General features: G+C 28.9%; 4 protein-coding genes across 4 annotated transcripts; 2 read left to right on the forward strand and 2 right to left on the reverse strand.

The window, feature by feature from the left end:
* On the forward strand, nucleotides 1-765 carry LOC133699083 (dof zinc finger protein DOF1.5-like). The gene has a single exon (XM_062122219.1). The coding sequence runs from the start codon at nucleotides 150-152 to the stop codon at nucleotides 627-629; it is 480 nt and encodes a 159-aa protein (XP_061978203.1). The 5' UTR covers nucleotides 1-149; the 3' UTR covers nucleotides 630-765.
* A 5,313-nt stretch (nucleotides 766-6,078) lies between these two features.
* Nucleotides 6,079-7,419, reverse strand: LOC133699949 (heavy metal-associated isoprenylated plant protein 28-like). The gene is made up of 3 exons (XM_062123478.1): nucleotides 7,266-7,419; nucleotides 6,670-6,745; nucleotides 6,079-6,551 (listed from the first exon to the last, which is right to left on the reverse strand). Exons 1-3 carry the CDS (start codon nucleotides 7,269-7,271, stop codon nucleotides 6,193-6,195), a joined length of 441 nt encoding a protein of 146 aa, XP_061979462.1. The 5' UTR covers nucleotides 7,272-7,419; the 3' UTR covers nucleotides 6,079-6,192.
* A 5,385-nt stretch (nucleotides 7,420-12,804) lies between these two features.
* LOC133700138 (uncharacterized) lies at nucleotides 12,805-13,215 on the forward strand. Its single transcript, XM_062123689.1, has one exon. It carries the CDS (start codon nucleotides 12,805-12,807, stop codon nucleotides 13,213-13,215), a length of 411 nt encoding a protein of 136 aa, XP_061979673.1.
* An 889-nt stretch (nucleotides 13,216-14,104) lies between these two features.
* Nucleotides 14,105-15,271, reverse strand: LOC133698862 (probable inactive dual specificity protein phosphatase-like At4g18593). The gene is made up of 3 exons (XM_062121957.1): nucleotides 15,167-15,271; nucleotides 14,528-14,821; nucleotides 14,105-14,433 (listed from the first exon to the last, which is right to left on the reverse strand). The coding sequence occupies exons 2-3, from the start codon at nucleotides 14,793-14,795 to the stop codon at nucleotides 14,279-14,281; spliced, it is 423 nt and encodes a 140-aa protein (XP_061977941.1). The 5' UTR covers nucleotides 14,796-14,821; nucleotides 15,167-15,271; the 3' UTR covers nucleotides 14,105-14,278.
* Nucleotides 15,272-21,153: the final 5,882 nt, after the last annotated feature.

A 21,153-nucleotide genomic window follows, 5' to 3' on the forward strand; every position in this document is an offset into this window, starting at 1 on the left:
CATGTTTTTTAGCACTTTATATATGCACATAAGCACCTCCCATTCCTATCTATCTACAAGTAAATCTTCTCTCTCATTTTCCCCTTGGTAAACCGCAAATTAGTGTTGATATTTCTCTCTATTTCATCCTTAATTTGTTTATCTCCATCATGGCTAGCCAAGAAGAGGGCATCAAGCTCTTTGGAGCAACAATTACGTTGCATGATAAACAAGAAGGTAATAAAGAAGATCCAAACAAGGAAAATCCAACCACTGACAAGAGACCAGAGAAGGTCAGACCTTGCCCTAGATGTAAGAGCATGGAGACCAAGTTTTGTTACTTCAACAACTACAATGTTAACCAGCCAAGATATTTCTGTAAGGGCTGCCAGAGGTACTGGACGGCAGGTGGGGCCCTACGAAATGTTCCTGTGGGTGCCGGCCGCCGGAAAACTAAGCCACCTGGCCGGGTTGGTCTTGACGGTTACTCGGAGGGGTGCTTGTATGATGGCTCTGGTGGGGTTCACCAATTTGAGCTAGATGGGATGGTTTTGGAGGAGTGGCACTTGGCAACGACCCATGGCAGTTCCCGTCATGTTTTCCCCGTGAAGCGGCGGAGGAGCGGTGGCTCAGGTGGTCAAACTTGTTGATAGTCTTTATCTTTATCATCATGCGTGTATTATATATACAAAACCGGTTTTGATCATATAACCTTCTAAATTTCTAATGGTATATAGTTCTATGTATGTGCATATTAACCTCATAACTTGATATTTGGCCTTTTTATTTCTTATGTCTGCATTTAAAATTTCAATAAATAAGACAATAGAGAATATTAACTAATAAACTAATGGTCACATCTATTCAAAATATTTCTGATTAATACACTATATTATCAATTTTTTTTTGGTAATTATATTTCTGAGTTGCACAAAATCAATCATGTAGTTGACTTATAATACTCTTTAGGGATGGTTGCTCTGTATGGCATTTCAATATGAAGATCAATTATTACTCATATTTAGCTCTTAAAAGATATCCTACCACAAAATTAAACTTTAATATCGACGGAATATTATATTGGTATATAAAAAATATTTTTTTGGTATTAAAAAATAAATTATTAGGTCTTTTTATTCTACCAATAATTTTTTCCGCAATTTTCAATACTAATAAAATTATTAATAAAATATTTGCACCTAAAAATCAGTTTTTACCATTTAATTTTTGTTAAAATTTTTATTGTTTTTTATTTCTCCATAGAAATTTTCAATATTGAAGAAATCATCTATAAAATATTCACATTTAAAAATCAACTTTTACCATCTATTTTTTATTAGAAATTTCATCACCGTATATTTTTTTGACTAAATATTCTGTTGCTGAGTTGCTATAATTTTTAGAAGTTTTACCAAAAGTTTTAGAATGGATAGAAACATTTGATGATTTCATTAGAGATTTTATTTTATTTTTATTTTGTTTGTTATGATCCCAAAATCAATGATTGCTTACTCATAATAAAACCACAACAACAACAAAAGGTATCTCCAAAAATTAATTTATAAAATTTTCACAATGAATAATGCTAAATAAATTATACAAACATAAGTTTTCACAGTTTGAAGATTTAAGAGGCGAATTCATATAAATAATGCACAACAATAAGATAAGTAGAATTTCATATTAAAAAAAAAGTACAAATAAACAATAAAAGATACAAGTGTGAAACCATTCGGGAATACTATTAGATCAATAAAAAGAAGTATACCTGGTACATCTCATTGGATGTGCTAAAAATGAAGTGTGCTAAAGGTGCTAAAAGGTCCATGCATGGGAGGAAATGATACACCTATAATTGTACTTTGTTGAGCTAGATAAATTCTATTTTGTTGCATTGTCTTCATTTCAATAGCCATTTTTTCCTGAATCTTTTGCTTCACAATCTTATCAAATTCCTATGATTAATAGCTTAGGTCAGAATACGATGTGCTTAAAGTTAAAATAGTACAACACTCTCTCAATTCTCTGGTTGATGCTATAGGCAAACTACAAATCTAATTCATATTTGATCAGGTTGTTGCAATAGTTTTCAACCACACTTGAGGATCATTACGAGGAGTGAAAGTATTTTCACTAAATTTCTCAACCATGTTGGTATTATATCTCTCCAAATAAAATCGGGTTTTAAAATTCAATTACATTTCATACAATTGATACAAATAAACAATTTTAAATCAATAATAATTATCAAAACACTTACTACGAATGGATACGCTCTTTTATCGATGAAAATTTTATCATATCTCTCTTTTTATATTAGTTTCTTTGTATAACTTCATTAGAGTCGTTCTCGACCCAGTTCTTTCTTGTATATTAAATAGTTTGTTAGAAGTCTCACTAATAAATACATAACTAAGACTTCAAGACAAATAACGAAATATATCACAATGAAATCTTATTTGGTGTTGGGCATGATGGGTAAATGAAATCGCTCCTCTATTGTGCTTGCTCATCCATCCATGAGTTTTTTTTATTTTGATTTTGTTTATTGGATCATGAATGCTTTATAAGAGTTTTCGATACAACAAACTCAAGATGTATTTCCCAATTATGATATATGACATACTTTGGTCTATATCTTTTTCATATCTCTATGTTATTCGATTTGGCTTTGTATAGGTATCATTAAAAAAATCACATAACTTGGTACACCTAATTGTTAAATCATATATGATTTAATTTATTATATATAAGTTAGGTAAGAAAATAAAATAAAACATGTTTAAAATAATATAAAATTAATATAACACTTAATTATGAAAACATATTGAATATTGGTTCTTTAAACTTTTATAATTGCACTATGATTTTTTCATACTCTCCTCACAAGTAACTCATTGCTCTTCTTTGACCAAAAAATTTTCTTAATTTATTTTATAATTTAAAAAATTAGATACTTGAATTTGAGATTATTTTTCTAAACTTAAACTTTCTCCACCAAACATTTACCATATACATCTATTCAGGATGGTCACCAAGTTGACTCCATTAAATAATGGTTCTTCAAATGACTACTTCATCGTACATTACCAGAAAGTTAGCAAATAACAAAAAAAAATGCTAAAAGAAAAAATTTTGTAGGTAGTTTTTGATGGAAATAACAACATAATATTTCCCATCGGTAGATTCCGATGGAAATTGCGATAGAATAAAAAAAATCAATAAAAATCCCATTGGTAATTCAACACATTAGCAATATTGATGGAAATGGTGATGGAAATTATATTGAAAAATTTAAATGAATTAAAACTAGATAGTTCTTTTTTCCCTTATAAATACAACCACCCAAACCACCAGCATCAATCTATATTTGTTAGTAGTGTCAACTTTTCTCTTTTGGTTCCATCTTTTATGAACCTTCACTACACCAAGTAAGCAAACTTATCTATTTTTTTGTGACCCATTTGTGTTGAGGTTAATTTATTGAATTTGTTTTTGTAGTATCTGTAATTGCCTTATATATTTAAGTGTTCTATAACTTTTTTCTAAATAGTTTTCTTGTATTAATGCATGATGTGTATGTTAGGATTTGTTTTGGGTTTGGGGGGAATTGATTTTATTTTTCATTTGATGAAATTGAGATTAAGTTTGTAACTTAGATGTGTTATAATTGAAGAGATGATGGGTAATTTAATGGGTACTAATTATATTTTGCTAAATTTATTGTTAAGCTAGAAATTTAAGGAAAATTAATTTTTTTTAGAATTGATAATAACTAAAAAGTATTAAGTTAGATTGAATAAGTTTGAATTGAATAAATGATGGATATTTAGTTGGATACCGATTATTTTTGTTAATTTTATTGTTTAGTTCATATTTGATGAGAAATAGAATTTGTATATAATTCATAATTAATTATTAGATTGCAAATTCATTTTTAATAAAAAAATTATTGGAATTGATAGATACATTATTAATAAATGTTGTCATCAATAATTTGGGTGAAATTAATAATTACACTACCAAACATAATTTACAAGTGGGTCTAACTAGATTACTTATTTCTCTTATCCATGTCCATAAACATGAGGCTTATAAATAAAATAAACTCTAGGTTGAACTTTCTTTTTCATGTATTAATTTATATTTGTGTGTATCATACAAGTACCTCACACGAGTCACACCCCTTTCCGACGGTTTACACCTTAGCTTTTTGTCATATTATTATATTAGATAGAACTTTGTATTAATTTCTAATAACATACTGGTTTTGTATATTTTAAGTCAAGATGGTACGATATTGTATTAAAAGAATGAATACCTTAATATATATTAATAACTATAATTATATGGTAATGTCATGACCTTTATAATTGGAGGTGTAATGTATGTACTTGTATTTTAAAGAAATGATGGATGATGCACCTCTTATATAAGTATTGATTGAATGAAATGAATGTGATCTAGGTTGTTAATATCTTTGCAGGTAATTAATACAAGACATAATTTTAGGTAGGTTCCTGTGCAGAGAAAACTTTACTAAAATTTTATTGAATTGAATAAATTTATTATTTTAGTTAGAAGAATTCTAATATGTTAGATATGCATGTGTAGTGTACAATAGTGTTACAAGTTATGTCAAAAATCACTCGGAATAAAATATAATAAAATGAAATAAGAACGAGGTAACTTGAAAAAAATATATATCATTTTTTTAATTGTAAATGATTGTTTGCATGTATAAAGATACCAAAATAAAAAGGGAGGCATTACATCTATTATTAGTAGATGTTTTATTAATGTGATGCAATGCTTTTTGCAAAAGTGTATCAAAATTAAAAAAACACAAGTTTAATAACTTTCTAGGCTTGTGTATCATATCAATATATCAAAATTATCCAAAAAAAAAACTTAAAAGCTTCAATATGAACGCATTACAAATACTTTACCAAACACAAAGTAAATCCTCACAAACTTGCCAAATCATAATTATGGTAAAACACATCTTCATTATCACACTACTTGGTCTTCTCCATGAAAAAAATAAAATGAAATTTGGATTCTAAAACATATTTAAAATTGGCGTAGAGATACTTATCACATCATATTAGGTGGGTAAGAGAGAGAGAGAGAGAGAGAGAGAGAGAGAGAGAGAGAGAGAAAATTGGCATAGAGATACTTACTGCATCATATTAGGTGGGTGAGAGAGAGAGAGAGATATTTGGGATTTTTCACTTTTTCTTTTCTTTTTGGAACAATTATTTTCCATTTATCCAATTTATTAATATTGCACTGTTAAAGAGAAATGCAAATAACATGATGATAACTATAGTTCAAACTGTGTTTTTAAAAAATTTAATTTTTTTTGTTAAAATTTAATATGGTTTGTACGTTTTAGATCGTTTTGATGTGCTGATGTCAAAAATAATTTTTAAAAAATAAAAAAAATCATTAGCATGCATTTCGACATGAAAAGTTATTTGAAAAGCAACCGCTATTACACTGCCAAACACGCTCTCAAAAATAAAACGGAATAAAGTAGAGTGAAACTTGAAATATGCTTCATGAGGATTTCAACAAGTACTATAAGTTCAAATAAATAAATAAAAAAAGTCCCAACATTGATTTGTGAGTAATGATACAAGGATTTTGCCCTGTTTGGGATTGCGATATAATAAAAGTAGGCTAAAATTTAATTTTTTATTTAAAATTAATTTTTTATATTTTTTTGAATCGTTTTAATATGTTAATATTAAAGATATATTTTAAAAACTAAAAATAAATATTATTTTAATATATTTTTAAATGAAAAAAACTTTAAAAAACAATCACTAACCCAAACATCCCCTAAATAGCATACTACACAACCATGGAAAATTAAATTTTTATTTAAGGTTTTTCATGACTTAATTGTGCATACCATTAGTACTCTAATAGTCTAATGTTATTTAAGGAGACGACGAAGTCCGTACTTTCAGTTAGTAAGTAAGAGGGAAAAAATAATCAGAGCCTGCTTGAACGCCTCTTGGAGCGCAAAAAACCCAAAAGGGGCCACAGTACTGTAAGCCCAACCCAAAGACCTTTTAAATTACAAATATATATTTACAAACGACCTTTGCTTATATCATAAAATTTCAGTCAACTCGGCCAAAATACATCTTATACACAAAAATGATGAAAAGAAAATTCAGAGATATTGCCTAAGTCACACCATTACATGATGGAGCAGGCATGAGGATTTTCATCACTGAAGAGGGCACTAGCTTCTTCATCAACAATGGTGGCATAAACTGGCTTTTGATAGTAACCAAACTCTTCTTCATTGTAGCCATGCTTGTCGTAGTTGTATGAAGGGGTAGGCTTCTTTTCATAGTAAGTAACTGTTTCTTGTTCATGCTGCTGCTGATAATAGTACTGTTGGTTGAAGTTATAGGATTCAGGATTGTATGGGTATGGCCATAGCTCAGCTCTTCTTCCTGTCTTCCTCACTGCTTTAAGAACTTTTCTCTGGTCTGCCCATCCCATAACTGTTACTTTTTGCATATATATGTCTATATCGATATCATCCACTCCTGTGAAAAAAAACGAAAATGATGTTTAACCATCAGTACGTACGTCTCTCACACACAAACACGAGAAAAAAAATATAATTATTTGAAATGAAAGTAACATATAATGGGACGTACGTACCATCTAGTTTTTGAATAGCCTTCCTTATCTTGGTCTCGCAGCCAGCACAATCCATATAGACTTTCATCTCTGTGATCTGAAACATTAGAACAAAGGGTTTATTTTGGTCAGCATGCATATGATTCTAATGCTAATTAAATTAACATCAATAATTTCTTGGCAACAAAATCAACACAACTTCTAATTGACAAGAACGAGAACGAGAATATATATAGTTCAATGAAGTATATACTATACTAGATTAAATCCTACATGCATGGATACACACACACACAGTTATAGTTAACCCTTTTAATGGTATTGTATGCTAGCTAGAATTTAATTTTGATTTTAGAGATGAGCTACCTAGAATATTTACTCTTAGCAAGCTTAGCTTAATTACGGTTGTGTGATACTAATAATTATTCGATGCAAGAACACGTTTATAATGGCTGGACTACAAAACCTTAACACAGCCGTTAGCTAGGTAGCAAATCAATTAATGACGCATAACAAGAACATTATAGAACATTTTTCATGTAGAAATTATAAAAGTTATGAACGCATCATGCAAGTGCTAAGAGAAGGAGATAGAGAGCTTGAGAAAGACTTCTTACAGTCATCTTGGGAGCTTAATAGAAATCTTAATTATAAGCTAGGAGCTCTGGTTGTTTTTAAATGTTGAACTGTATGTATGAGGATATGATGAAGAATGACTTGAGAAGTGGGTGTTTATATAGAGCGCAGGAAGCAGCTTACGTTTCATTTTACTCGTTTCTTCTTGGGAGTTAATACAAGGCATAGAACTAGAAGAGGGATAAGAAAGAATAAAATATACGAAGTCCCCCACATACCTTTTCTTTTTTTCTTTTCTTCAAGTTGCTTCTAAGCGACAAAACTTGAACAAAGATTCGGCAGAAAGTGCATAGCAGCTGCTTAGAAGTCAGAATGCAGCTAGCTCCATCGATGGCTTTTACAATTTGCTCAGGCCAAACAAAGATACCAGAAATATTCAAGCATATATTAATTTCATATCTCTCACACGTTAGAGGTTCCTTTTAAGTGTAGATCAAATTCATTTTGACACGAATTTCAGATCAAAGTTCCTACATATATTAGTTTCTTGTTAATGAAGTATACCAAAATATTAGTTTCTTGTTGGCTATGGAACCTACCACGAGGAATATCATATCGTTTATTTAATCAATTAACTAAATATCATTCAAGTTTTTACTTGGAATCCATGAATCTTTTTGTCAAAGCGACCGCGTAGGGTATAAAATGGGTGTGCATAAAAAAGATAAGAAAGTATGCTGGTACATGGCCGAATTCCAGCGCATCAATGACCCTACCTATCTATATTGCAATTTAAACGTTAACCAAAGTTGGCTTACCCAAATAGTTGGGTAAGGCTAAATGAGTGTGTATGATTTAGTTTGTTAATTAACACCTTAATCATAGGTCCAATTAAGATCTAGAAAAGCAAGCTAACAGCTCAATAATTAACTGATCATGTGTTAAGTTAATTAACAATGGTTGATAAAAGAGCGTTGAAGTTGGTGCAAATGGTGGGCAAGTTCCTTGAAAATGACCTCGTTGAAGATTGTTATCAAACCGATGCTGTCTCTGGATCACGATTCGAGGCCAAGTCCGTCTCAGAACCATTTTTCTTTTCAGTTGACAAATATTATTTGGAGAGACACAAAAGTTTTAATGTCGTAATAATAAAGTATTGCAGTCATAAACTAACTCAGCACTCATCCGTCACCTAGCTACTGCAATTTCTTGGAAACCATCCAACGGTTGTGTCTTGAAGTCTTAGGTCAGCTCTAATCAATTACTTGATTGTGCTTCGTGAGCAAGGTTTGCTTTAATTTTTTGCTTTAACTTTTTTTTTTTTTGTCTTAAAGAACACTTGTGGTAGCTCTAACCCATTTTCTTTTTTCAGGTGATAATTATTTTGAGAGAGAATTTCTTTTTCCATCCTAAGAACTGATGAGGTTATCGTGGATAGGAAAAAATAATAGTAACCTGAAAATTATTACTCGTATATCCAACCAGAAATATATTTAAACTCTTAGGTCTGTTAAAATTATCACTCATTGCAACTTCTACGCATGTATCCAACATAATCCTTCCATTTATTTTTTTTATGACCCAAAGGGGACAGATATCCCATAAAAAGTTTACCCCTAGCTCGACGGTCAACTCTAATCCATCACTTGAATTTTATTTAAGGGCAAGCTTTGCTCTAATTATAAGCTTTTCTTCTTGTTTTATTTTCCTAAATAAATAATATATACAATGAAAATCAAGGAACTGGAAAAAGAAATCCCAATTTAGCATATTATAGAACTTAATTAATGATGCTGGATCCCAAAAGTTAATCAAGATACTTTTTTTCCATAAGAATTTATTATGCTCTAATTAGATCAACTCCAAAAGGACCAAAAATGGATTGACAAAAGCAAAAGTGGACATACATGCAGTTCATATCATCCATAACATATATTGCATATAAAATGGGTGGGTTTCGGTTTCGTCTAAAAAAAACACCTTTATGACATGGGTGTTCCATTCTTAATATATATATAGTCATGTATTTATTAAATTTGGGATTGTTTTTCCAATATTTTTTTAACTTACAATTATTTTTTAGGTTGTATTTGGTTAGTGTTTTCAGAACGTAACAAATATATATAAAAGCGATAAAAACTTGTTTGATTGAAATACAAAAAATAAAAACAAAAAATAAATTTAAAGTAAATTTTTGTATTTTTAAAATAAAAAATATACAGAAACATTTCTTCATTGTTTCTATCTTTTCTATTTTAAAACAACAACTAAACACTACCTTAAAGTTCTTTACTTATTCAAACTTTAAGATTTTATAAGATTTTAAGGGGTTAGTCTTGTGGTCAGGAATGTTAGTTTTCATCATTGAAACTTTAGAACATTGAGAAGAGTTTTTTTTAATTTTTTTAAATGCATTTAATATTAGAGTTATATCTTTCAAATTATCCGAGAAAAAACTTAGTTTTAGTTAGCACAAAACTTAGTCTCAAATCCTTTTTTCTCAAATAAAAAAATATATTAAACTTAATAATTGAATGAATTATTAACAAGAAATATTATAAGGAGTGAGAAAAATATTATAACACCAGACATAAATTATTACGGATTTTAGTAGTGAATTGATGATTTTACTCTTCATCAAATCAACCTAAAAAACAAAACTCGAGGGTAAAATGATCTTTTCATAGTGCTGTCATTTTTGTTTTTATTAAGAGTACAATGGTATTTCTCTCTTTTTTAGAATAGTAAAATATATTCACTACCCTTAAAAGCAAAAAATCAGATAAATAGTCTCTAGGGTTTTTTTTTTAGATCTCTTATTTTTAGCACATTGAATTTACTAAAATAACCTTAGTTTCAAAATTTAGTTAAGCTTTCTTTGGGTGTATTTTTATATTTTAAACAAGATTTTTTTTTGTTATTATAAGGTTGGTTGAGGGGTAAATTAGTCTTTCACAATAATTAAAAAATATATAAAAAAAACTTTATCAGGTGAGTTAGAGAAGCCCCATCGCTTCGACGACGCATGTGTCTTCATAGAGAGGTTAAAAATTTACTTCTATCATGTCATTCAATTCCTCACTGTGTCCTCTACCTCCCTAGTTGGTGCGTGTTGGGTTTTGATAGATGAATTATCGCTAGAGCTATTTTTTTCTTTCTCTATTCTCTCTTAATTTTCTCAATCGATATCTGCACTTGGCATGTAAAATTTCATAGCAGTCCTCTTAGTTAGGTATATTTGAGTATTAGTACTCATTCTTTTACTTGTTTAATTTTTATCCTTGGCCTTTTGTAAGTTTTTTTTTTAATTGTATCCTTCAATCTATTATTTTTGTTTTGGGATTTTTCAAATTTGGTCTTGATTTCTTTTTCTTTCTTTCTTTCTTTCTTTTTTTCATTTGTTTCTTACCTCTTTTGTAAACTTTCAATTGTTTTCAATTTCATCTTTTAATCAAGAATTTTTTTATTTTTTAAGATTTGATCCTCATTCTCTTTAGTGATTTCTTCTTTAATTCTTTTATGAAATTGATTTTTTCTTTTCAATTTAGCCTTTTAATTCAAAATTATTCATCCTTTGTTTTTTTTTTCAAATTTGGTTCTCATTCTTTTAATTGTAATTTTTTTTTATTTGAATAATTTTTTTATGACTGATTTTGTTTTTCAATTTTATCATTTGACATTTGATTTATTAAGATTTGTGTTTCATGATTTTTTTCAAGTTTGATATTTCCAATCAAATGACTTGGGCACAAGTTCACATCTTTTTTTGTTTACTCTTTTTTTCGATCTCATTACTCAACGTTGATTTTTTTTTTTAAAATAAGCTTCATGGTTTTCTTTGTTTTTTTTTATAGGGTCATCTTAATCTCATGATCTAACCCGTGGGTTTGGCGGGTTAACCGAAGTGAGCTCGCATCTTTTTTTGGTTTTTAGTTATTGTTTTTTTTCTTTCAGATCCTTTTATGTGGTTGATTTTTTTTTTATTTTATCATTCAATATTTGATTTATTAAGAATTGATTTTTGCAGTTTTTTTTTATGTATGATGCTTCCGATCAAATGGCTTGTTAATCAGATTTTATGGGTTAACAAATTAACATAGGTTTGCATTGTTTTTTTTTTGTTTCATTTTTCATCATTGGACATTAATTTTTCTCTTTGGATATTGATTTTTTACTTTCTATTATTATGCTTATTTTTTAACATTAGTTTTTCTTCATATTTTTTTTTATCTAACCAGTGGCAGAATGATATAACTAGTTTCTTATAATTACTGTGAGCAATTCTCAATATCTCATTTTACTTTATATTCATATATTAATTGGATTTGGTATCAGTACTTTTCCAACAATATTTGAAAATATCTTGTGGGTTAGCCCATGGATATCAGAAAGTTTTTTCATATTTCTTTATTTGGCGTTTCATGCATGTTTATTTTTAAGATTAAAAATATAACTACTTATAAGGAAAAGAAGAAAAAAATTAAAAATATAATTATCCTAGAAGCAATTTTCATAGTCCCACGTCTATGGATATACTATCATATGGCGTAATGCAATAAACGTCAGCAAAGTTTGGGTGAAGAGAAACAAAGTTCCACTCTAAAATATTATATTCGAAATGATAAGTAAGTGGAAAATTATTTAAAAAAGACTTTAGATGGTGTTTTTTTTTTTTTTTAATTTACAACGGTACAAGTTGACGCAAGTCACTCGTAAAAGCATTGATTAAAAGTTTAATTCTATATTGAAATTATGTCATCTGTTTTTATTTTAATTTGATGATAGAAAATGTTTTTGGAAACAATCGAGACTAAATTTTATTTTCCAACAATTTTAAAAGTTTATTAACGGATGCAATTAAGGAAATTTCAAATGATTTGGAATTGTTAGCAATTTATTGACAATTAAAACTGTGGCCAATCCTGTTATTGACTTGAAGGTTTTGAAGTTGACTCAGTCTTAACAAAGTATACATCTATCCTATCGTTTGTTAGCAATTTTTTTGAAATTTAAACTTTAAATTTGGTATAATATATTTAAGAAACGAAACTTTAAGATAACATCATCTTGTCTAATATATCTAATGGAGTGATTGAGAGAGTGGTGGGTTATGTGATTGATGTTGGTAAGAAAAAGAGGAGAAGCCTCTGTACGTGCTGCACAAGTGGTTTTTGGAACCTGTTCTTGTAAATGGTTTAACGTTAAGAAGTGCAGCGAAAAGCCATGGAAACACCTTTTATTGTATAGAGAAGCTGGCGATGATATAGAGATTGCATATGAAAATGATTTTTGTTTTTCCGGTGTCCACATCAATATCGCCAAATAAAACATGTTAAAATAGCTGCAGTTGAAGCATTTAAACAAGACACAGAGAACATCAATTTGAAATGATCCAATTTTGGTGGTTAATACAAGGGTAGTTTCTTTGTTTTCTCCATTGAGTTTGTCCAATTCATGTCATAATTTGGTGTGTGTGTTTGTGTATAAAAACAGATCACCTAAAACTAAGTCCTATCAATCAAAATTTGCCTCAGAGTGAGCTCTTAGTTATAACCAGTGAAGCTAGGAAATTCAGCAGCCATGGCCGAGAAGGAAGGAGCATTAGTGAAAACGGGCCATGAAGAGGGGCTCAAAATGGCAGCTTCCCTTCTTGAGGAATACGGACTTCCTCTAGGACTTCTCCCTCTTGCAGATGTTGTTGAAGTTGGTTTTGTTAAGGGCACTGGATACATGTGGATCCTGCAGAAGAAGAAGGTCGAGCACAACTTCAAGATGATCAGCAAGCTCGTAAGCTACGACAGTGAAATAACTGGTTTTGTCAGCACAAAGAACATCAAGAAACTCAAAGGAGTGAAGGCTAAGGAGCTCATGCTCTGGCCTCCAGTTAGCCAGATAATTGTTGATGACCCACCAACTGGAAAAGTTCACTTCAAGAGCCTCGCTGGTATCACCAAAACTTTCCCAGTCGAGGCATTTGGTGTTGGTCAGTGATTTACATCAAGAGTTCTGCAGATGAAGACCAGGCAATCCAGCCACGTGCAATAGTTCTACATGCTTCAAATTTTAAATGCAGTTGTAGTTTTGTCTTGTCATGTTTCCTTTCTCCATCTAGCATTAATTTGCTCATCAAGGATTTGATAATAATAATAATAACAACAACAATAATAATACCAAAATTGCAATAAATATATATGTCCGTCACATTCCTATGCTTAATTGTGTAATTTTCAATATAATAAAGATTACAGTTATGCTGACTTGTTACATTATAAACATTACATAAAAGAAAGAAAGCAAGGACCTGATTGAAAAAAGTTTGGTCGAATATTGATTAAGAAGATTGATTACAACTGGATTTTCTGGCCAACCAGTAGATGGCACTTTGAAATTTGAAGTCCAGTTTACAGAGTTTATACCCGAATGACTCAAACCACACTCTAATGGATATGTCAAGCTAAATTAGAGAAGTATGCTAGCAACATGAGATAGCGAAGATTTAATGACTGTAAAGATCATGCATAAAAGCCATTTCAAGCAAAGTTATTGTCCCAAGCCAAGCAGAACATCATGCAGTGTTTACTCAAACCCCTCTTCACATCTTGCCCAGAAACTTAAACAGCAAGGGAATAGCTAACAACATTGACAAAAAAGAATCGAATTACTAACTATTAAAATCAGTTAGGCTAGCTCATAACCCTGCAACTGCCTTCCGATCAACTAATTTCATCTTTGTTTACTCTAGTTTCTGTTCTCTTATTTGTTAAATCTTATGTAATCTAGTCGGAGAAAAAGGATCACCATCCAAGAAGGGATGCAGGCTAACACTTGCTTCAGTTTTTCCTTAGTCCTACATGTATGTGAATAGCATTTATGCCGAAAGTACATCCACAAAGAAAATACTAGATTTAAAATTTAGAACCACCATTTCTAGTACATTTCTACAAGTACCAAGCATTTAATAAAGCAAGACTCTCTCTGGGCATCCAAGCACAGCGTAAGTGCAACCTCTACCTTTGATGGTTGCTAGAACTTCTTCAACCATAACAGCTCTTGCTCATATATGGCATTCATCTAATTTATTTTTGTGAAGTAGAAACGCAGGATTGATCCAAGTTCCACAGTTGCATTGCATGCCTGCCCAATTGAAGGAACCCAAGCGCGCTTTGCAGCCCATGCACTGAAGTTTCTCCCCCACAAAACCTTCTTGTACTGGCAATTTCAAGATCCGACTTAGAATTTTTAAAAGGCACATATACATTGATGCAAAATAGAAAAAGGACAGATATTTGTAGTGTATACTTGCCTGTTAGCATCCACTTCATGGGCTCTACAAATATAGAAGAGCATTCGGGTGGCTCTTGATTTTTGCAGGAGTCAACGCTTTTCTTGTTCCATTTAAAGCATTGTTCTCCCTTTCCCCGCTCATGGGGGACAATATTCTCCTCCGATGCAACAATTCTTCTACATCTTTTACAGCGGTAAATGACTTGAGGTTTAGGGGCAGTATCAGAATTCGTGGAATTGGCAGATGCCTGAGTTTCTGGGAGAGATTCCGAACTCACTGTCGCCATTATTGGATGCTCTTAACCACTCACGACTGCCAACAACGAACAAGAGAAGAAGATTAACACAACCATATAGAGTTAGTATTTATCACCTCTCCAGTAGCATAAACATGAACAGATAAAGAAGATGCCATTACAGAGAGATTCATCAATTGAAACTTAAAGAGCATAATTTTCTTCTAAGGTGAATTATAACCTCCCATGATACTAACTCTCAGTCTTACTCCCAAACTCTCTACCTCAAGGGGCACAAAATTCTCCATGCTTTAAAAATCAAAACCCCTATATTCATAATTATAATACCCATGATTAAGTTCTTCGTGTATAGTCTAGGGTTTAAGCGACAACGTAAAGGAGCAGAGAGATTGATTAATTACCTTGCAAGACCGAACAAATCCAACTCTGTTATTCGGTTTGTGGTTTAGGATCCGAACATGAATGGATTAAATAATTTAAAGTTAACTACATGTCGTTTACTATAGACAGCGAAATCTCTGCGCGTTATTATTATTTTTATTAGAAAGAAAAATTAGCCTACTGACAAGTCATCTAAAAAAAAGACAGATACAAAACATAAAGAGAAAATAAAATCAATACCCCCATTAAAAACAATAAAATACCTCCACTTAATATATATAAATTTTAAAAAAATAACTAATAAAATATCATTTATTATAATTTAAGTACAGTAAAATTTCTCGATAAACCGTGGGCCGTAGTGAGTTGTTGAGTATTGAAATTAGTGTATATTTCTAGTTATTTTATGGGATTTATTTAAAAAAAAACAAAAAAGACAGATACAAGAAAGACAAAGAAAATAAAATCAACACCCGCATTAAAATTGATAAAAATACTCCATATAAGATTTATCTTCTCTAATTAAATTTTGTTTTTTTAAGTAAATCCAAAAAAATAAATTATAGAAAATTACTTTATATATAGTTTTAGTACCCTAAAATTTATCGGATGAGAAGTTTTACTTTCAATGAGTGGCGGAGCGAGTTACTTGGGGTCTGGGATTTTATATTATGGGCTCGAAACATCAGTGGTCCAATGCAAACAAAGACCAGGACTGTTGATATGTTGTTTAAAAGCCCAGAGTGTATAGAAATGGCATCAGCCAATTAGGACTAGAGGAGTTAGGTTGACGATATTTAGGAAGGCAAGAGTCTCGTTATTGTGTCGGATAACTAATAATTTCATATTAAAAACAATACCCTAATCAAATTCCATAACTAAATCATCAAAAAACTTCATATTACTAATTTTAACTTCATCTAAACCTAATTAGTTATTAAAACACGTAAAATCTCATTAAAATCACAGCCTTTTTATGGTTTCAAACTGAAAAATCCAAGATTAATGTGATGTGAACATGATTTATAATTCATGCTACGGGTTTGAATGTTTCTTATTTGAAAAATGGGCATTTAATAGGCACTCTTTCAATAAAACTTGAGCCTTTTCTCTTAAGGTTGAATATCTGGATATATTAGTTCTTATTTTTGTTTTTTTTAAGAAGAAGATATTCATAATTTATAGAAAAAATGTGTTAAAGAAAAAATGTGTTAAAAATTGACGACTCTTAAAACCAAGATTAAACTATTGACATCGAAGCATCAAGAGTAAACGATGATGCAAATATTATGAACCATTTATAATATGGATGTTTGGAAATGTGGTAGCAGTTGTTTTTTAAAGTGTTTTTTTTTTCAAAACATTAAAATAATGTTTTTTTTAAAAAATTATTTTTAACATCAATAACACATCAAAGTAATCTGAAAACATAAAAAATATATTAGTATAAAAAAATAATAATTTTTTTTTATTTTTTAAAAACACTTTCCAACCGTTGTGTCAAACACTACTACAAGATATCACAAATTAAGCAACACTAAAACAACCTTTACAATTTGATGAATTGATACAAATAAAAAAGTTATTTTAAAAGATCTTTCCCAACATCTCGTGTTCAAACTCTAAAACCATATAAAATACAACTAAAATCGTAAAAGTCTGTAGTTCTATTAAGTCAAAAATACTCTAAAATATGAAAAACAACTAGAAAAAACCCAATTAAAAAAGATGAAGCTAAATCCAAAATTAACAATGTGAAGCAATGATGAAGCTAGAATTACTTGAGAAGGAGGGAAAAAGATTAAAAATATTTTATGAATGAAAGAAATATACTAATTGTCTTCGATTATTATGTTTAAACCGAGAAGATTCATAAAATTAAGTAAAACTTGTAAGAAAGCTATTTTCTCCCTACAGTTAATTCAAATTAAGTGCACTAGTTTGACGATGATAATTTTAAAAATATATTTTGTATCTATAATCTTTTATTTTAAATTGATATTTAATAACAAGTTGGCTACGGTTGGATTATGAGAACTGTTTATATATCAAATCCGTAACTCTCTTTTGAATTACAAATTTTATTTTTTAAACCATATTATTTATTAGTTATAAAAATACATATATTTAGTTCTCTTCATATTTCTTTATAAAAAAAACTTATTTAGTTATATCTAAATTTGAACACTAAATACTTATTATAAAAATAAAAATGCAATTTTAAATATATAAGTTAGAAAATTAATTACCCTTAGTAAATTACTCCTAGAATTAATATAATAATTTTAAATTGCATAAATAACTGATTCTTTGAAAACTAATTTTTTCCTTAAAGAACTAGAAATGATCTAGGAGCATTTCTATTTTTGGTCTACTTTGTGTTGCTTTGGAATTGAAATTTTATTTAAGGGGGGCATTTCTACGTTCTATAAATAATTTATATTAAAATTAATTGTCTTTAAATTTTAGAAAATAGAGAAAGAGGACAGCTAGAAGGGTCATATGACATTTATTAAGGGGGAGAAAATATTTTATTTAGGGACCTTTCTTGTTAGTTCAAAAATTTAGAGGGGAACTTCACCCTTTCATGATTTTTTTTCAAATTAATATTTTTATTGTTTTTATATTTTTCAACGGAGGTGGTGCTTTTATGAATTGTGTACAGGGGTGATAATTGTATCTGAACTTGATGGATATTGATCCAAACCGACCGAAATTGATATAATTATATTTTTTAATAAATAACGAATAAAGTGTGTCGTACTTCATATTTCAGTGGACATCGCAGGTAAAATTTCCTTGAGATCGAGGGGAAAAAATATATATTATATATATCATGAAGAATTGTTAGTTGCTATCTAATAATTAAAAAAAATTAAAAATCCTAGAATTTACACAAGTTTCAGAGATTTAGGGAATGTGTTATTTATACTTAAAGAAAAAACAACATATCTCTTAAAGCAGCCTTTCTTATGAAAAGTTAATTTTACTACGTGTTTTTATATATATAGAAATTTATCTTTTTTATTGCTATAATTACTTAATATTTTTAGTTTATCTGAAATTTAATTTATATTTTTTTTTGAAAAAAATTTGACTTCAATCCTTAAAAATAAAATACTCATTGATTTAGCTATTCATGAAAAAAAATTGAATCTTGATATTGGTTCTTTTTAAAAGAAAACTTGTCATTTTAGTAATTTACAAAAAAAAAAACAAAAAAAATGGTTGTCCCTTCAAAAAGAGACTTATCTTTTTGCAAGATATTGACATCGGTTTCTTTAAAAACAAAATGACATGTCGAATAGTAATTAGATAATGATAATATTTATGTTGATATATGAATTCTAATAAATAAAGTATAAAAATTTAAAAATTTTATCTATTAAATAATGAGTAGGATATTAATATAATAGAGCCAATTTGTGCATTCTATTGACATCACCAATTGTGTGGAGAAAAAAGTGGTGAAGATTCCTACAACAAATGAAATGGGCTTATATTGGTGGGCTAATTTCGAACAAAGTTCAAAGAATCTAAAAACCATATCATTTTTTTTTTTTACAAACTAAATGAGCAAGATCAAGATATTTTAAAAGCCACGAGAGAATAACAAAATTAGAAAAGCAGAACCTAGAAGCAACACAAAAAATTTGATGAACATGATAATAGCCATTGATTATTATTCCGGGATAGAAGGAATAAAGATAACAAAAATAAAAATATATTTGATTGAAAAAACATAAGTACAAATAGTTATGTTTTTCTTTAGGTAATGGTTGGATAGTATTTTCAGAAATTAAATTCATCTCTTAGATTTAATTAAAAATAGATTGTTCATGCATGGACTAGCTAGCTAGTGGAATGCTGTTCCTGGGCTGGGGACTCCAAATCATATAGAAATTTCTATATTGGAGCAAGCTATAATTTCAAATATCTCCACAATCCATATTAATATCTAGTGTGTAAAAAGTATGCTAGCCAACCCTAGTTAAAAAGAACCTAAATCTCCTCTAGGTTTTACTTTAACTCGTGAGAAGAAATATTGTGAATTTGTATAGTGTTTTTCAATTATTTTGTAATTTAATTATTAATTTTTTTTTAATTTTATCATTCTATATTATATTGGTTTTGAATTAAATTTTATAATTTATTTTGATTTATTTTCAATGAGGTTATTTAAATGTCAAAGAAATATCTGAACATTATATTGATGCTTGATTTTATATATATATAAAAAACTCAGTTTTGTTGCTTACGAAAAAAAAAACAATTTTAGAGGATCAAATTTAACAAACATGAAAAAATACAGAGCTTTTTTGTCTACTTTTCAAAACCATGCCTTTTGAAAAATTTATGCCTAAATATATTGAGCAAATTTATTTTTCATCCCTTTGTTTTGATAGTTTAACATTTTGGTCCAAAAGTTAATTTTATTTATATTTCAGTCTTTCAATTGGAAAGAGAATAGAGAAAATCATCAAAAAAACATAAACTAGAGATAAAATTTTTAGTTTATCACATTCCAATCATAAAAGCTAATTTTAGTGTCAACATGTTTCATTTAACAAAAAGAGTTTCATTGAGGTATTTTTTTGGTCTTTATCTTACCAGAAAATGTTTTCTAAGTGTTTTCAATGCAAAAAAAATATTAAAATAGATTGTTTTTAGATTTAGAAGTTAGAAACATAACTTTTTAGCCACTATAGATGACCAAAGTTTGACATTAAAAGATGCATCATCTATCACCACAGATGAAGTGTTGTTTGATTTGTTTTTTTAAAAAGGTTGGGGAGACGACGAGTCATTGGTTTAATCTAACTAAAAAAACACAAATAAGTCCTGTGCACAGACCTACCCTTGCAAGCTCTCCTTGCACTTGACCTGCTTTTGTTTTTCTTTTTTCTTTTTTTAAAAATTGGTCTGGGAGACCAAGGTTGTTGGGATATTTTTTGAGCCCTTTATTGTTGTTGTTGTTTTTTTAATTATAATTGGTTAAATAAAATAAATAAGTTACTTTTAGGATATCATTCCATTAAATACCATTCATTTTAAAAAAAATAATATTATAATATCTTTTATTATACTAGCAAGCATTGTTTTTGTACATCCCTTATTAATTATTTTTTTAACTTCTTTTTCTTAAAGTTTAATCAAAATCAATTATTATGATAAAAAATATTGTTTTTCAAAATTCTATTTCTTTTTATTCAATGAGCTACGCTTGTTATAGAAAAAGATTTAGTACAAAGAATTACATGAATCACAAAGGTAGGTTTCAACAAAACTATATATATATATATATATATATATATATATATATATATATATATATATATATACAATTTAGTTCCAAAATTTTATTCGTTGTGATGCGTGCTAGTGCATTTTTTATATTCATTTGATTTGTTAAAAAATAGATTTCAAAAAGTATTTTTTTTTGTGCCAACACATGAAAAGTATGTTATTCTTTTATATTTGCATAAAAAATATCAAAACTTTATTGTTTTATCAACACTTGGTTTTAACGTTATGATAAGTTATCGTTTAAAAAATAATTATTCTCAGAAAACAAATGTGGCAAAAAAAGGTTTGCATTAATAAGATATAAGGGGTGTTAATTAAAGAGATGTTTTTTTATCCTTATTTCATTCCTTAAAAAAATAATTTAAGTCATTAATTTCCTCCATATCTCAAAATGCTATATTAAAAAAATGATGATAAGAAAAGGAGGAATTATACTAGAAAGTTATTTTGTTTTGTTGAAATTTAAATTAGTGCTCTTCTTTTGAAAGAAAAAAAATATTTGATATTGTTTTTAAATAAAAAATTATTTCAAAGATGTAATAACAATTGTTCAACCGGACTCAATAGCCATGTTTATTGGAACAATTTAATAACAATTGTGCTCTTCCTATAAAAAATAATTGATATAGCTATTAGCAGTTGTGAGGTCTTTGCACAAGGTTCATTCGTTATTATTAAATTTTTCGGGACGCAAGTAGAT

The sequence above is a fragment of the Populus nigra genome, chromosome 7 (assembly GCF_951802175.1).
Source record: "Populus nigra chromosome 7, ddPopNigr1.1, whole genome shotgun sequence".
NCBI lineage: Eukaryota > Viridiplantae > Streptophyta > Magnoliopsida > Malpighiales > Salicaceae > Populus > Populus nigra.

What these genes read in the sequence shown, in the direction of transcription:
- LOC133699949 (XM_062123478.1), bottom strand. An exon ending in GGCTATTCAAAAACTAGATG is followed by an intron (nt 6,552 to 6,669) that starts GTACGTACGTCC and finishes TTTTTTTCACAG; the next exon opens with GAGTGGATGATATCGATATA.
- LOC133698862 (XM_062121957.1), bottom strand. Translation starts at nt 14,795, where the DNA reads ATGGCGACAGTGAGTTCGGAATCTCTCCCAGAAACTCAGGCATCTGCC. An exon ending in CATGAAGTGGATGCTAACAG is followed by an intron (nt 14,434 to 14,527) that starts GCAAGTATACAC and finishes TGAAATTGCCAG; the next exon opens with TACAAGAAGGTTTTGTGGGG.
- LOC133700138 (XM_062123689.1), top strand. Translation starts at nt 12,805, where the DNA reads ATGGCCGAGAAGGAAGGAGCATTAGTGAAAACGGGCCATGAAGAGGGG.
- LOC133699083 (XM_062122219.1), top strand. Translation starts at nt 150, where the DNA reads ATGGCTAGCCAAGAAGAGGGCATCAAGCTCTTTGGAGCAACAATTACG.